The sequence below is a fragment of the Dicentrarchus labrax genome, unplaced genomic scaffold (genome assembly GCF_905237075.1).
Source record: "Dicentrarchus labrax unplaced genomic scaffold, dlabrax2021, whole genome shotgun sequence".
NCBI classification, from domain to species: Eukaryota; Metazoa; Chordata; class Actinopteri; family Moronidae; genus Dicentrarchus; species Dicentrarchus labrax.
The window spans coordinates 6,820,841-6,838,451 of NW_026136715.1; the positions used below are offsets into that span (position 1 = coordinate 6,820,841).

The 17,611-nt window shown below is 37.9% G+C and overlaps 2 protein-coding genes across 3 annotated transcripts; one reads left to right on the forward strand and one right to left on the reverse strand.

Annotated features, from left to right (window-relative positions):
* The first annotated feature begins 703 nt into the window (after positions 1-703).
* Positions 704-6,876, forward strand: letmd1 (LETM1 domain containing 1). Its single transcript, XM_051425293.1, has 9 exons — positions 704-834; positions 1,173-1,327; positions 2,393-2,508; positions 2,725-2,807; positions 3,010-3,196; positions 4,340-4,441; positions 4,594-4,746; positions 4,866-4,962; positions 5,380-6,876. Exons 1-9 carry the CDS (start codon positions 719-721, stop codon positions 5,454-5,456), a joined length of 1,086 nt encoding a protein of 361 aa, XP_051281253.1. The 5' UTR covers positions 704-718; the 3' UTR covers positions 5,457-6,876.
* A 45-nt stretch (positions 6,877-6,921) lies between these two features.
* On the reverse strand, positions 6,922-16,822 carry cd63 (CD63 molecule). 2 transcript variants are annotated; one of them, XM_051425297.1, is made up of 8 exons: positions 16,683-16,822; positions 15,837-15,926; positions 11,202-11,390; positions 11,018-11,092; positions 10,830-10,928; positions 10,439-10,582; positions 7,639-7,722; positions 6,922-7,318 (listed from the first exon to the last, which is right to left on the reverse strand). In XM_051425297.1, exons 2-8 carry the CDS (start codon positions 15,900-15,902, stop codon positions 7,253-7,255), a joined length of 723 nt encoding a protein of 240 aa, XP_051281257.1. In that variant the 5' UTR covers positions 15,903-15,926; positions 16,683-16,822; the 3' UTR covers positions 6,922-7,252. The 2 variants fall into 2 exon arrangements, with proteins under 2 accessions (XP_051281257.1, XP_051281258.1); XM_051425298.1 differs by having other exon boundaries at positions 15,837-15,922; positions 16,682-16,811.
* Between the last annotated feature and the right edge of the window lie 789 nt (positions 16,823-17,611).

A 17,611-nucleotide genomic window follows, 5' to 3' on the forward strand; every position in this document is an offset into this window, starting at 1 on the left:
TGAACGGAGTGAGGTGAAAATACTAAGATATACACAGCTATTAAGTTAAGATATTTACAGTGTGAACAGATTAGCAGTAAATTATATAGTGCGGATGTAAGTACAAGTATTAAATTGGTTGTACATTATACATTGTATACTGTATATACTACTATATATATCCATCTACCTCAAGTACATTAACAATAAACCTTATTTCAGCATCCTCTGCACTATTGCACTACTGTCTACACATCTTATTGTTTTGTTTATATATATATAAATTATATATATATAATGTACTGTATATACTATACATTGTAGTTTATGTCTATTTTGTTTAGCTTGTTTATTTATGATTATGTGTGCACCAATGAAAATGATTCAAATAATTCTAAAATATTAAAATCTAAATCAGAATCAGAAATACTTTATTAATCCCAGGGGGGGATCACTTTCGGTACATATACTCCAGATGTAATAGACAAACAATATATTAATATATAATTTAAATGTGCAAAATGTGCAAAAATATTTAAAAAATAACTGTACAATAAGATATTTCTACCAAACAGCCATTTTATAGCTACTGACAATAAATAAAGCTTTAAAAACAACTTGAATTCACTTGCAGTTTATGGACACTACATTACAGACATTACGGTAATTGAATATAATTTTTCTTTGGGGGCTGCTGCACATGAGAGTCATTACGGTAACTACAGTGACAGTGTCAAACATGGCGCTGTCCTGTTCGAGCCTGTGTAGCCATTTGTCTTTGATCCGTCTGTGTGGTCTCAGGACAAACAGGATAACAAATGTCCTTTATTCTCCCCGTGTGTCCTATCAGCCCAGGTATTTATACATCTCTGTGGAAAAGCTCCTTCTTATTCACTGTGTTTACTGACTGGAAGAGCGTCGCTGAAGCTAGCTCCATGTCTGGATGAGCTCCACCGTTTAAGAAACATTTAATCACATTAAGTCTTTATGTTGTATTTAAATTGTGGTGCTTTTCACTGTCATTATTAATGTGCATCCAGAACAACACTACCCAGTTATCTTGTAATATATCCAAACATCAGGAAACTGGAAGTTGATCATTTCCTGTATTTTACTCAATTTAAAGTCCTGACAGATGTTTTTATTATTATTATTATTATTATTGAGGAGTTATATGCATTCTGCTTTTACAGGTTGCCCCTGTGTAGATACTACTCCTCGTCCAAAGTTAGACGAGGTATCGGTCGATATGTCTCCTCCAGGCTCCAGAGGGCAAATAGCAAATATGAAGGTTTCCTCAAAAGGCGATTTCCCAGATTTTTCCAGCTCTACCACACTTTTGTGGAAGGTAAGTCCACTGTTGTCTCACCTCTGAGGTCCTCCAGGTGCAATGTCCAAAGAGCTGAAGCTGTAAGGATGAAGTAATGAAACTCTGGTCCCCCCCCACCCACCCAAAAAATGTCACATCATCATGATTTTAATTAGGGCTGCAAAATTAATCCAAATATCACAGAAGCTGCAATTAATTTAATAAAGGTCAAATTTGAAAAAGCAGGCAGAGTTATAATGAGGTATTAAAACTCTGGTCAACAAATCTTGTTCTCCAGATGTTTGTTTGGTACAGACCCCCTAAAACGTTTCATTTTTTATGCAAAAATCATAATTTACACACAAATTGTGAATCATATCTGTCAAAAATAATCACAATATGATGTTTCTGCCATATCGTGCAGCCTTAATTTTATTAGTGTTCTTCAGTGAACATCAGTAATCGTGTAAAGTGTATCGCAATATGCGTCAAAACAATAGCATTATTATGTTTTTATCACTTGGTGTGGATCTATTATAGACTAGAAATACTTTCTGTAAATGTCTGGGTTTGTGTTAGATATTTTTATTTATTTAAAACTTCATACTGGTTCTTTTGTTGGTTTTATAGCTACGTGTCTTTAAAAAAAAAAAGTAATTAAAGATCAAATTTGTTGCAGAGAAGCCTTAAATTGAATCTCAGTGACAAAAGTTTATTTTCTTGGTTACTGCAGACCATAATTTATTTAACTTCATTAAAATAAACCTAATATTCATGTGAATTTAGTGCAATGACAGTCACTGTGTAACGTAAATATATAAAAAATTAAGCAGTTTTATCTTTTTGTGGCACCACAGACTGTATAAGAAGTCAAAGGGGGTCAGGACGGGGCGTCTGTGGCTCAGTTGGTGGTTTGATTCCCAGCGTCTCCTGTTCACATGTTCACAAAGTTGCCATGAGCAAAAACACTGAACCTCATTTGCTCCAGACAGCCAGGCACCTTGCATGGCAGCTACACCCCCAATCAGTGTATGTAGAATGGTTATATAAATGCAGCCCATTTTCATCATCATAAACATATTTTATCTCATTGAATCATTCCAGGATTCAAGCTGCTGTTCCAAGATGCCAGAGATGTGAAGAGGATAAAAACGAGGATGTTCTCTGAAAAACTACAGTTCCAGGATTTGCCCTACAGAGACATGGAGAAACTCAGACAGGTGGGGTCTATTTACTGAACCACACAGAGAGAACTGGGTATTTTGCCTGGGCAGATTTGTTAATTATTGGATGAATCAGAGTAAATCAGATGCCTGAGTAGAGTAGTGTTCCTTACGGGTCAGCAGTTTCGTTTAGGACGTTGCCGTTGTTTAATTTCAGGTCTGTAATGTTTATTTTCTCATAGTAACTTTACTTACTTTACTTTTGTGTTGCAGTTTCGCAGAAACGTGGTCAAGGCGTTTCCACTGGTGGTGATATCCATCCCGCCCTTTGCCAACTACCTGGTTTTTGTCCTGATGTGAGTTCACTTTAAAATAAGCATGTTTTTAATTTTTAGTTTACACCCTTTGTTTCATATTCAGTGATGATCATTAAATAAATACTCCTTGTCCTACATTGTATTGAGTCTTCCTTCCTGTCCTGTGCCTGTTGATACATATTTTCCCATCACCCCTTGTGTCTCCCCTCTCTCTGCTACCATCCTGTCTGTTCACTGCCAGGTACTTTTTCCCCCGCCAGCTCCTGATTCCTCATTTCTGGACCCCCAGGCAGCAGGTGGAGTTTCAGGCACTGTACCACTCTCTTAGGGCCCGGCACCACTGGCCAGTTCTCAAAGGGCTCGAGAATACGAGCCGCCACGTCACAGACGGTCAACTGCAGCGCCGCCTTACGGACCTGTGCGCTAAAGTAAGTGAACGCATCCAGACTATTTGTTTGTACAGATACAGAACGGTTTGTATGTTCTTCTTTCACACATATAGACGACATTTACAACTCTGCTTCAACAGTATGGAGCAAAAAATGTACATTTGCTTTACATAAGATGACTAATCATCTGTACGCAAAGAGTCCGATTTATCTATTTCTTCTCCTGAACAGGCTAACATACAAACTCCTAGTGGTAGACGGGTAAAATATCTGTATAATTATAGATTAAGAAACCCCAAACTCTACTGTCAACCATCTAATAATGGATGTTAAATGTGAAACATGACAAGGGGCCCCAACAAGAGACTGCTTCTTTTGTCACAAGAGGTAAAAATCTTTGTCTCTTTGTTTTATGTTTAATCTTAATCATGAAAAGTAACTAATAACTATAATAGCTGTCTGCCTCTGAAATGTTGAAGGACTCGAAGTATAGAGTAGCATCTAATATAAATACTCAAGTAAAAGTACATACATACTCAAAATTGTATGTAAGTGAAGAACTTGAGTAAATGTTACTTTCCACCACTGGAACATGTTCGACACATCTGACCTGACACTTATGACACAAAATGCACTTTAATGAAGCTGACTGGAAAGATACATACACAATATACTTCGAATGACAAATTGTTAAGCCAATAATATTCATATAACTCTGAAACTCCACATTTCTCCACATTTGAATATACAAATATTAGTATATAATAGGATATATTAGTAGTATATATAGTTGTTCCTACATTTATATGGCTTTTAAAACTGGTGATTGCTTTTTGTTGGACGGCGCTACAGATGTTTGCCTTTGCACATTAAGTTGTTACGAGCTAAGATGTTCTACAGGCTAGTATGAAACTATCATGTAGTTGCCAAGAGCTCAACGACTTCACACATAAACTTAGTGATGCATTTAAAAACAGTTGGTGCAACCCAAGTTTGTTTGCTCCCTCCCACCACTTCAGCTATTAACTGTGTGAGCCTTTTCACACCTGATTCTCTCCGTGTCGCTACCTGTGACGATTGGTCTGGTATAAATAGTTAAAGGCAGATTGAATTATTATTATTATTATTATTATTAATTATCCTATGAAAAGTGGGATAAACTGACTTTCCGTACATTTTCAGGTGCAAAATGGAGAAAACCCCAAAGTGTCTGAAATCCTTGCCGTTCGGGCCTTGTTCTCCGGACCCCCTCTGGGTATAAAGAGGATGAGCGTGGATCACATGGTCGGTGAAATCCCCCCTGCTCTTCATCCTGCACACTCAAACACTCTCAAAAACTCTGTTGACATGAAATAGCGTTAAAAAAAAAAAAAAAAAGGCTTTGTGAACCTGAACACCAACCCATATCTCTTCTGTCTGTCGTCATGGCGAACCAGAGACACATCAGCCCCCTGCTCTTCCTGACGCCTCGCCTCCCGGGTTTCCTGATTGGCCGGCGGCTGAACAGCCATGCCCTGGAGCTGCTCCAGCTGGACCGGGCCCTCAGCCGGCTGGGCCCCAACCAGCTGAGTGACTCTGAACTCAGACAGGTCAGTCGCTCTGCACGACGTGGCAAATTTTGAATTCACTGGCCAAATTTATATGATTTAAAAATGTGTATTCATCTGTTACTTCTGTAATAAATATAAATAAGCGTTTCTCTTTGCAGGCTTGTTACATAAGGGGGCTCCATTCTAATAGTCTTGGCATTAATCAGTGTCGTGAGTGGTTATCCCAGTGGCTTCAGGTGTCATCCTCACTGAAAGGTATTTTCTTTTGGCTGTGCAGTATTTTCTTCAATGATATCCTGTTGACATTTCTGTTTTGTCTAATATATGAAGAAACAGTTCAAGAATCTTGGGAAAGACACGTATTCGCTTTCTTGCCCAGAGTTAGATGAGAATACCAGTTTGTATTGTACAGTTGGTATGGTTAATGTGGAGCTTACAGACAGCGGCTCTTTAGCTTGGCATAAACTGGTAACCTGGTTCAGCCTGAAGGTAACAAATTCTGCCTAAATTAAGTAGTAAAGTAAGGAAAATTCTCCTTTAATGCACAGATATGAGCTTAATATCAGTCTTCTCATCTAACTAAAATACTCAACCGCTACTTTAAACCTTTCCTATTGACATGTCTAAAATGTAATGGTATTTCTATGCCTTCTTTTGTTTAATTTTTTGCAGACTCAGAGGTGTCACTGCTTTTGCACAGCATTGTATTTCTCTCCGTCAACTACCCGAACAGTCCCAGCCGACACTGACAGGAAGCCTGAGGCAATCTGCTCTTCTGATTATATGCTCTCTTCTGAGGACTGGGCAGCACAGCTTCCTGAGAGCTGTCAACGTCTCGTTATTGCCAAGGAAAAAACAATTTCAAAAACTGCTCTTTTTGAGATTTTGAGGATTAATTATAAAATAAACTCTCTTAGCCCAAAACTTCAAAGGAGGTTTGCAGTCAAGAAAATAATCCCGTTAATTCTAGATGCCCAGTGTAAGTTATGAATACCTAAGAATATATAAAAAAAAAAACATACACCGTTAAGAAGATTTCTTTTGGAAGAGAAAGGATGAATCTATTGTGTCTTTATCAAGAGGAGTGATGTGGGATATTACTTTAAATTAGCAAGATAAGACACTTGCTTAGAGGAGTTCTCGTGTACTTCAGCCCCTCACGAGGGGACTTAAACCCATTGTGATGCACTGAGCTATATTAACTGGTGATGTTAAGGTAATATGCTGTTTACCTGTCGCTGTATCTCAAGCTTTGTCGCCACTGTAAAACGCAGACTCGTCGATTGTTTACTTCTAAGCTATTGCATCATTACACAGCTACAAAAACAGGCAGGGAAACAAAGAGGATGTTGTTTAGTAAAAGGCTCAGTTATATATTTCACTTGTGGAATGGTAAAATAGTTCAGACACATTCCATTCATAAAAAATACAAATAAGTATGTTGTCACACATTTACCTCACTCTGTGCTCGGCTCTTCTCTACAATGACCAATGCTGGTCATAGCAAAAAAAAGTTTTTAGGGAAGGAAATAGTTCTGACTAATATGGAACAAGTGGTCAGCATCCAAAAATCCTTAGATTACACAAAAGCACCTTTTCAAACGAAAAAAAAAAAAGAATCCTTAATAGAGATTAGAAAGAAAAAAGCCCAATTATTACTTGCAAAGACATTCAAGCTTGTGTGTGTGATGAGAAACTGAACTTTATTTTATGGATTAACCTTTTTTGGGGTGCAGCACCGCCAGCACGGCATTTACAAGCTGCGTGTAAAAGAGTTGTGATGGCACTTTATTGTTTACTTGATGTTTTCTTGCTTTGGAGGCTTTAAATTACATTGACACATCCTAGTCAGACCACACTTCGAGCTTCATTCAAGCTTTTTTTTTTTTTTACCAACTTCAGATTAACAGTAAGAGGAACTGCACCTCCCCGTGTGCTGCTGTTTGCTGTTGTAAGTTGTTAAATAGGAAATGTCATTTGCTTCCTGTGCCTTTTCGCAAGAACTGGCACAATATATCTGAAATAATATTTGCAAACGTTCTGTTCTGTTTATGATTTATTTTAAGACATGATATTATTTGTTCTTCAGGTTTTGAATCTTGTATTGCTGTGCCAATATTAAACACATTGTAATGGAACTGTGTCTGAAATAAATACCATTATGGTACATTTATGTCCCCCTGTTTGTGTTTACCCTTAAAGCAAATGCAGATGTAATTTAAACAGTCTTTAATAAAAACATAAAAACTTGGCGCTCTTAACAAGAACAAGCAAAGTAAAAGTGTGTTAGAAATCCTCGCCACCAATAAGAACATAACAAAGCGCACATTTATCTTTTTCTACTGTTTAGAATTCCTAAGCTCAAATGATAAAGTATCAAAGCGGAGATATAACCTATGAAAATAAAATCCAAAAATCAATACAAGAGAAAATGAATTGTTCTGTGCACTTTATCTGGAGTATAAGGACGAACAATGACGAACAATGACGCTCCCAATAAGTGTGATCTGAACAACCGGCTCCTGCCTCGGGGCGGGAAGCTGAATCACATGACTTCGTAGCCGCTGCGGATGCCTCTCATCAAACAGCAGGCGAACACAATGCCCATTATCTGGAAGGAAAACAATCACGCACAAAAAGGAGAGGACATTAGTGTTTCCGAGATATTATGTGACTGACATATAATAAAATCTTAATTTATATCCTGTAGCACTTTTCAAAAGCCAGGTTGAGAAGTATTTATAAGTCAGAAGCTAAAGAAAAACCACCAGATATGACAATAAAAATGCAATAAAGCAGTTTAAATTTAATAAGAATTAAATATAATGAAGTAATAAGTTAAAATGACAAATTAATACAAAAACCAATAAGTGTCTGGTAAGATAATCTTTGTAATACAACCAGGTTTTTTGTTTTATTGATGTTACGTACCTGCAAGAAAGCAATAACAAGGGCTGCAACTATCACCCACAGGAGGTTTTTCTTCAGTAAAGCCTCCACAGCATCATGGCAACCCTAGAACATCAAAAAAGAGAGAAAAGTTAGATTCAATCTGGACTTTTCACTGGTTCAGTTGTTATTTGAGAGACACGTTGCCTCGTGGTAAAACATTGACTTCTTTCTAACAGTTGTTTTGTTCACATTGACTTTACTTCCTTCCACACACCTCAATGCAGTATGTCTAATAATAATAATAATAATAATAATAATCATAAAATGAACAATATTATTTCCCTTTTCTTCCGACCTTATTAAAACCTGATATGTGGCAAAGCATTGAAGTGGTAACCCTTCACTTTGTCACAAACTTGCACATTTATATTGTCATAAAGTATTGTTAAAGTTGCTGTTATTACACCAAATATTATATTATATAATACATATATTTTTTTGTAAAATGGGCTATGCATAAACAAATATATTCCTTTTTGTTTGCCAAATGTTTGGGGTTGGTTACCACAAAGAGGTATAATTTACATACAGGACTCATAAACTGTATGTGTGTGTACACTAAGGATTAATATTTGTTTTCAAAAAATGAGACATTTTCTATCCTGGGAACAGAAGCACACTAGTGTCCTAGGACTCCTGGGAACCACACTTGTTCTAAGGTTGAACTTCGGCTGCAGTCAAAACGCATTGGTCACATTTCAAGCAACGCTAAAGGAGAAATATGCACGAACCTGTGGCCTCCCAACCTGACCCCTATAGTGTATTACTTGGTGCTGTTAATAATTATCAAAGCAAAAGAAATCCATTTACATTAATCATCATTAGAATGAAGATAATATAAAATTAAACTGCAGTGAAGCTTTCAAAGATTATAAAATGTTCATTGTTTGTGATCCGAACAGCTTCATGGAAGTGATATTTGACAATTATTCATTGTACAGCCTGAATCAACTAAATTTGTTCAAACAAGTAATTTGGCGTTTTCAATGTCATTCAGTTAAGCTGAGGCAGTTCTAGTGTCACCGCCCGGCCAGTCGGGTCTGATATGCGTCTCTAATGTCCCGGCTCAATGGAGTCTTGTGCTTATTCATCCATCACCAACAAAAAACATCCATCTTCACTGATTTCAGGCAAGAAGTGAGCTGTTTTATATCTATTATAACAATGTTTGGCTCGCAGCAGCAGCCTCTGAACACAATATCTCTCAGCTTAATAGAATTACTTTGAAATCACCAAACTACTTGCTTCAACCACGAGGCTGCTGTTAGAAGACAGATCACAATGAACTGCTTGTTGAACCTTCGTCACATCTGATCACTCGTTCACACACTTTGCATCTTCATTGTTCAATCTTTTGAAGTATTTGTGGTAAATATATATTTGTGAATCTGGACAGGGTATCCCCGGGAATGTCGTTTATCAGGAATAAACCCTGGTGTACACGCCTATTTGACACAAAGCCACATTGTTATCCCAGTGGAGACGATGCTTCTGTCTAATATTTACTTTGGTGTCTCTTTAGCTTGGTTGATGTTTGACCTTCTCCAGAGACGAGTTGTTAACTTGCCATTTGGTGCTGGCAATGGCCGGCTGTTGTTGAAGATTGGGTTGTGACACTGACAGTGTAGGACTGCAGAGCTGGGTCATTATTTTCTGTAGGTTTGTCACAATCTGCAACTTATACTTCACACTTGGGCCGCCAAGACGATTTATCAGCCGATATTTGACCAGCGCTGATATATCTGTATCGGTGTGTATGTTTGCTGATATTGGAAATGAAATTGTGGTACAGAGATCCGCTTCAGGGAATTTAGAAACAGTGATGCTACGACATAATTAATTATTAATATAGTTTGTCCATCAGATACCACTGACAAGTTTATCATCTGTAAAATATCCTGCTCAGTATTCAATTCTGTAAAAAACAAATTCATGGGATTGTTCCTGTAATCAGCCTCACTGTTTACAAATCTAACCCTACATTTCCTACTGCTGTTGCGTCACATTCAAATGATTTAAATGTGTATTATCAGTCGCAGAAAACAGTATGTATTTGTCACAGAGGTTAGCGCTGACTGAGACTGTACAACAAGAATGTGTGTGTAATGGATTTTACTGTGCCCTGATGTGTGGAAAACTACCCGCACTGCATGCAGCAAGAAATCAGACTGCGGTTGCTCATGGCATGATGGGAAAAGGCTGCTTATTGACTGACTTCTTTATCAAAACAACTTGAGTTTGTTTGTCTCTTCTGTAAGATAAACCAGTTTTTCTTCTGTTTTTGGGAAGTAGTAGCTACTCAACGAGTGTTGGCTGTAGGACTAAATCATGGGTGTCGCGAAATCAACCAGAATTGAAATCAAGACCAAAAAAAGGACCAGAGTGTAGAATTTAGTGCCATCTAGCGGTGAAGTACGAAGAACGGGCTGTAAAGTGTTTAGGAGAAACTATGGTGGCTGCGAAACCCCTGAAAAAGGTCTCATCTACAGCCAGTCTTTGGTTTGTCCGTTCTGGGCTACTGTAGAAACATGGCGGACTCCATGAAAGGCGACCCGTGGCATCTGAAGGTAAAAACGTCTCATTCTAAGGTAACAAAATACACAATCATTCCTAATTGTAGGTGATTACACACTAATGTAAACATACCTATGAGCATTATATTCCATTTCTGCCAATAGATCCTCCTAAATGTTACACACTGGACCTTAAAGGATTGTCACTTGAACTAAATCTCATGTTCAGTGACTTTGCAACAACATATCGACCACTGGGGGTTTACCTTCAGGTACACTTTGGCAGCGTCCGTCATGGTCCCGACTCCACAGCCAGCAGTGATATTCTTACAGCATGAGTCAGGCACAGAGTTTCCCTCAGAACTGAAGATTTTCCAGTCGGAAGAACTGTTCACGCCACAGCATTTCAACTGGAAGTGCAAATAAGTCACATGAAACACATTTTTTATGGACATTACGGCCATAAGGTTTGGCCATGTGGTCACATGATGAACAGAGAAAAGGGATATAACTTGTGTCAACAGATGGTGCAAAGGAAAACAAAGTCGTGTCCTACAGGACCGACCAATAGGACCGACCAACAGGATACAGCACTGTTATGTGAAGGTGTTGTCAGACTAAGTAAACAGAGTGTAGGGGAGTTTACACTGAACTCACCTCCTCCTGCAGTTTATCCACAGTGTCTTTGAATTCAGCTGTGCCGTTCTCGTAATGCATAATCATATCAGTGAGACTATCCTGGACGACACCTGAGAGCTAACGTGGGTAGACACAACATAGAAGCCACGTTAAAACCACACCTTCTTTATTAAACACACACAGAAAAAGTGAAATTCTACACTCACTTTGTTCCTGAAGACGTATCCAGCGATTGCTGCTGCAATCTCAACAATGATGATCAGTGAGAGAAAGATGGCAAACTGAGGAAAAAGTACATTATTCATTAATCTGTACCATCAAATCCCACCCAGCTGATAATTCAACCTCTGTTGTTGTGCGGTTTAACAGATAACACGCTTTATGCATTACCGTGGTGATCATGCAGTAGTTCTCTTTCCAGGCGCCACAGCAGCCGAAGAAGGAGATGAAGAAAATCACCACACCGACAATGATGATGAGGATGGGAACTCCTGAGGCCGCCGCGTCCTTGATGGTGAAGGTCTTGTGCAAACCCACCTGAACCAGGACTCCCACGACGATCAACGCTAAGCCGCATAACTGCAGAAAAGAGAGGGAGATTCAGTTTAGAGGAGAATTTGTACATACAAGTCTTTGGTTTGAGCCTGTAGTGGAAACTTTATCTGGCAGCACCATGGAAGTAGAAATAAACCGTAGTAATGTGGGTTTTACAAGCAACTGAATGCCTAATTTTGAAAAGTAACCACTTCTAAATACTGATGCTGATTGATCTGAATTCATGTGGTTTGATTTTCCATTTCCATTTAAAGTTTCTCCCTCTCAAAAACCTGTTGTTGTTGTTAGAAAGTTAAAAAATATGGATAAAAAAAAGTAAACTGTCATCTTAGTTTAGTGTGTTAACATGCTAATTGGCACTGGATTTGTCTGATGGAATTTGCTGCGGGCCTGAATTTGCTGTTGTGGATCCCTCTCTCTCTCTCTCTCTCCGCTGTGGAACGATTTACTGTGTGAGTGTGTAGGTTGTTCCAGGGAGCTGATTGGTTCCAGCCTTCGAGCTTAAAAGCTCCTGTGGGCTCTCTTCTCTCTACTTCCAGCCAACATGTTTCTGTGTGATATGTAATAGATCTGCTAACTGATGTAACAGCCCAGGGTTCAGTGGGGGTTGAGCTGTTTCTCCTGTTTTTGATTTAGGGGTTAGTGACTTGGTTTTTTTTTAGTTACGGTTGCTAAACTTTAAATAAACCTTTAAAAGAACTACAAACTCTGTTTTGGGTCATAACAAATGGGATTTGTTTGCAGGTATTTGGTCATTAAGTGTTGAGTAAATTGAAATTTGGACCGGTTGGTGGTGATAAATGAATAAATGAATAGTCATGGGAACACCAGCGTGAGTAGGATACATTGCCTTGGGGACCAAGAAAGACAATGACAGTGCTGGACCTGCTAGGACGGCTAAAAATACTTAAAATCACGTTTTTAAAATTAAAATAACAGATATAGACAGAAATATAAGTTAAAATACCAACTGGAAGGTTTAAAGATAGGAAATAAAACCACACAAATTTAGATATATTCTAGAAGGAGTATTCAAATTTCAACATTAAGTATTCAGTCATAATTAAATTAAAATTACGATGAGATAGTCACTTATATGCCTTCCTTACATATGAACATCTCACACAAAGCGCTAACACTAAATAGACGTAAGGAAGTTGGGACACTTTTCAGTTCCTGTGTGCAGATGTAAAAAGCGGTCAGATGATAAAATGTGATATCCACATGTCATTGTTCTGGGTGGGGCGACTATAACATTTCTTTGCAAACATTGTGTGGGTCATCTGTTTGATCGTGATCGTTTGGGATGAACAAGCTCTAAAGCAAACATTACAGCGAACTTCATATTGTTTACTTTGACAGGGCTTTTTCCAAAGGAGAGCAGGCGGTTCACTGCAGGTGGATACGACTGTGGTGGGAATGACTCACTTTGACGATAATAATCCTATTATTATTTTTTTATGACTTATTAATCAATTTTAGTGGAGCTAATTGTTGTATATATATATATATTTGTTATAAGAGTAGCATAAAGGGAACCGCAACCTGACTTTAATTACACAACCCTGCGTTGGAAAATGACAATTAAATAACCGTGTGTCTTTGAGGAAATGTATCCACTAGAGCTGAAACAATTGGTCGATTAATCGATTAGTTAATCCGCGGGAAAATAATCAGCAAGACACATCTTTTTGACCAGACATTTCCTGGTTCCTTCTTCTCAAACATGAGGAGTTTCACCTCTTTTTGTCTTACGTTAGGACAAATTAAATATCTTCAGATTGCTTTAATGTTGGCCGGATGACATTATGTTGAGATTTCTTCATTTTAAATTGTCATCGTAATTTGTTTTTGCTACTTTATGGGCCAAACAATTAATCAAGAAAACAATTAGCCAGACACTCAACCCTACTGTGACTCCAGTGTGAGCTTTTTCTTTTAAATGTATTTATTGGACATCAAACAGACTTTCACAGACTCACTCAAACATCAAACATATGACTTTCATTTCTCTCTTTATTCTACTCTGCAAAAGATTCCTGCAACACATTTCTTTCAGCATTACCATTAATGTGTACCTTATCATGAATACTGACTATGAATGTGTCTTAGAACAACAGCTTATATGACGACGCATAAATAAGGGTGTTTGGATGCGGAAATCATTGGTCAGGTCATGAAAATAGCATGAGGAGAAACACTGACTGCAAGGCGAGAATTACTGCAACAAGTTTGTATGAAACTGTAAAAAACCCCAGTGACTCAGACGTTGGCCTTCACTATGCATACTGATATACAGAGCTCCAACTAATGTTTATTCATTTTAAGATTGTTTATCTTCACTGCTCGATTAATCATTTAGTCCATAAGGTATCAAACTTCAAACTTTCAGGGGGAGGCGGGTTGATTAAAGGAATGACTTGGATGTATTTGGATGTAAATATTGTTTTGTTTGATAAATCAATGGTTTCTTATAAATGATCAAAATATGTGGCTATAACCTTGCTTGTATATTTATTTGTGAGTCATACTGAGATTATTTATTAACCTTTATGTCTCTATACATGTCACCACCTAAAAATAACCACATGATGCCAGGAAGTAGCACAGGATTGAGACATTATTCACCCTGAGGTTATCATAGAGGATTGATGACAACACTCTAACGCTTCCTTTCTGTCTTAACTGTTAACAAATTCTCTACAACAGTAAAAATCAAGTCGATGTACAAATTTACATTTAAGCTCCAGGGACAACAACAACGAAGCCAAACTGGTCTTACAACCTTTAGCTTTCATGCTGTTTTAAAGCAAGTAAAATGAGCAGAAATGCAGGATAAAACCAACATATTTACACTGGAAGGTTATCATCAGCCTTAATATCAGATGACCCATGATCATGTCATGTTAAGCCCTCGCTGCAGCTGACCTCTCCTTGTTGGCACCACCAATGCAAATATTTGAGCGTGAGTCAGACAGGTGGCTATTGATCGACGTAGGACAACATAAAGGAGTAAACAGAGGATGCAAACAGAGCAAAAGCAAATGGCGTTCACATCAAAAGAGAATTCAATGGAATAGAGTGATAAAATAAAACTGTTTATCCAGGTTGCTGTTGTATTCTTTCTTTCTTGACCTTAATTTCTTGAAGATGTGTAAAGAATAATCCTGAATGACCCTTGCAAGCATTTTGAGACTCAAGTCGAACCATTTTTAAACATAAATTACTGCTATTGCTTTTGTAATAAACTGAATATCTTTGGACGGGTACTTTAACCCCTTCTCTTAGCATTTATAAGCAGTATATAAATATTTAAATTAATGGTTTATAACACACTATAATGTAGTTGTGAGCAGCTATAAGGACATTTTTAAGGGTTTGTTAATGTGCAGTATTTGTCAACAATTATAACTTATCCTATGGAGACATATCTTACATGTGCTTTACTATATTATTATTCATAATCTGTTTATAAACTAGCCTCTACTTATGAATGTTTGACAATTAAATTATTAAACACATCTGCTTACAACCATATTATAGTGTTATATTCATATAATGCTCATCAGTGCTACATAGGGAGGGGCGGTTAAAGTAAAGAGTTACCATCAATAATAAAAAAAATAATTGTTAATTGCAGTCCTAAAAATGTGCACTGAGTAAAGAGAATAAATATATCTTTGTCATTGTGTACTTCCTCTTGTCAACTTCCTCCTGAGATGATTATCAGATTTGTTCTTGTGCCACAGAGTTCATTGTGCAAACACCACTGTGTGAAGCGTCGTCGAGTGACACTGTGTCAGTGAAGGAGGCGGAAAGAAAGAAAAACCGATGATCTAACGTGAGATGTGTCACATGATACAGTCGGTTACACTTTGAAAATCTGGTCATAAGATTCACATTCCTCGCTTTAAAGCACTCAAAACACAGGAGGAGGAGGAGGAGGAGGAGGAGGAGGAGGAGGCTGCAAACAGGTCATATTCAGGATAGGTTCAGGTAAGTCCGGGGGATTTGAGACGTCCTCGTGTTTATGTTCCTTCATGTTTTCATTAAATTTTGATATCAAACAAACATGTGAGCCCGTCTAGAAGGAATGAGGAATCCAGAAGGAGGATGTCACAGGTTGAGTGAGCGTTTGCTCATCAGCTGATTTAACAGATGATGAGCAAACTGTATGTTAACCTTAAATAAGGGTAACAAAAGCAAGAGTTCAGTCTTAAAAAAGTCACAGGGCAGGCAGTAATGCCACAAAACTAGTCCGGCAAAGACATAATCCTGCCAAAAAAGATAAGGTGCTTTATCTTGATAAGAAAAATCCCACAGGACAATGCACATACCTGGTTTTGTTTCCTGTTTGCCTGCTCTTTGCTTTCATTTTTCACCACAACAAGCTGCATTCACTTCTCTGTCACATTGTTGTTTACAGTTCTGTGTTTGTGTGTTTAAAGAAGTGGTAAAACTGCTACTCACCCAGAAAATAAAGTTGAAAAAGAAGATCAGGAACTTGACACATTTCATACCCCCCTCCACAGCCATGGCTGATGAGGATGAGTTTCCTTTAACATGAAAAAAAAAAAAAAGACATTTCATTTCAAGGCAGTTGTATGGACAATATAAATCAGCTGTAATATGAGCAGCAGCACCGGAATATATGAGTCATTTTAAGTAGGAACTTAGGGGGTTTTTAGCTGGAAAAGGCCTTGACCAGTCAACAGCACATGTGTGACGAAGCTGCGCATTTTATTTATCATTACAAACGTGGGTCAGTGAATCACACACGCTCCTATTGTTTGACTAACTCATTTTTCTTTAATATAATAAAAGACACAAAATCAAAGTTAAAACAGCAAACGAGCACTCAAATAGAAAGACAAAAAGTGGGGCAGGGCTGTGCTTCAAATTCGCCAAACAAATAAAAGTGTTAAGGTCAGTAAAGGCCTCACTAGCTGTATAAGAACACTTCGTCTGAGGCCTTAAAGGGATAAAAAAAAAAGCTCCGTTTATTTATTTTTAAGGGAATAAACAACCCCTGTCCCTGCCCCCCCCTCCTCCTGCCCCCGGACCGTTAACCACCAACCACCAAACAATACTATCTTTGTGAAAACCAGAGGGCATTTCTCTTATTGAATTAGTCCACACAGTTTAACCGACCGAGTTAGTTAACGTTAGATTAACACCACAAAAACAACGACGACATTAACTGACAATCAAACCGTCAACGGCTGACGTTCCAAAAAAAAAAAAAAAAAAAAAACGGTCAACGGAAGTTTAAAATCTTAACATTATAAGTGACTGAAAGTTCGCTAATGGCTAACCTTTTTTTTTGTGAAGAAAAGCCTTCGAGATCCTGCGATGGGAGGCGAGGACGACGATGTGTTGTAATTGTAGACTAACTTTTAGTGTTTATAGTCCCTCCTCCTCCCTCAGCTCCCGTCTCACTACTAACGTTACTCCCTCACCTCCCCCCCCCCCCCCCCCGAACTACTTCTCCCACCATAACTACCACATGCTGCGTTCGCGGTCTCCTCGTTAAACCCAGAACTGTCGCCGCCTTTCTCCCTGATTAAGACACATATTGTTTTGGGTATAAATATATTATAAACCCGATGAACTGTGTAAATATTGGTCAGAGATGAGTTTTCCTACTAGTTTTAGGGACTTTTTAAACAATTCTCTGTCTGTGTTATGTATTTTAAATTAAGTTTACACACTATCTAAACCAGTGGATCCTAACATTAGGGATCACCAAACCTTCACTTGGGGTTGCTTTTTAGATTTGAGAAGAAAACTTATATATTAAACATATATGCTGTAGGCCGAAAGAAAACTAAATGAAACATGTTTTATGTCTGTTTTAGGGAGAGATGAGCATTGGAAATTATCTGTCTTACATAGATAGATAGATAGAGCTGTAATAAAGAGCAGATAACATGCAAGCAGCGGAGGTTATTTATAACAAGAATTATGACTATGAATGTATTATAGGCTGTACTAAACATATAAACAGTACTGGAAGGCAGTGTGAAATATTCTCTGCATCTATTGTTATTCCTATTTTTGGGGATTCTAATTAAAATTCTGTTAAGTCATAGAGAACTGAAAATTGCTCCTAAGAAATACAATTCCTCAAACAGTTCCTCTTTTACATATTGAGTAATATCCTTTGACTGCTGAGTAACCGCCTCCTTGAGTAATATTTTTTCTAAATGACCACTGAACTTCATAATGCAGGAACCTGAGTCATG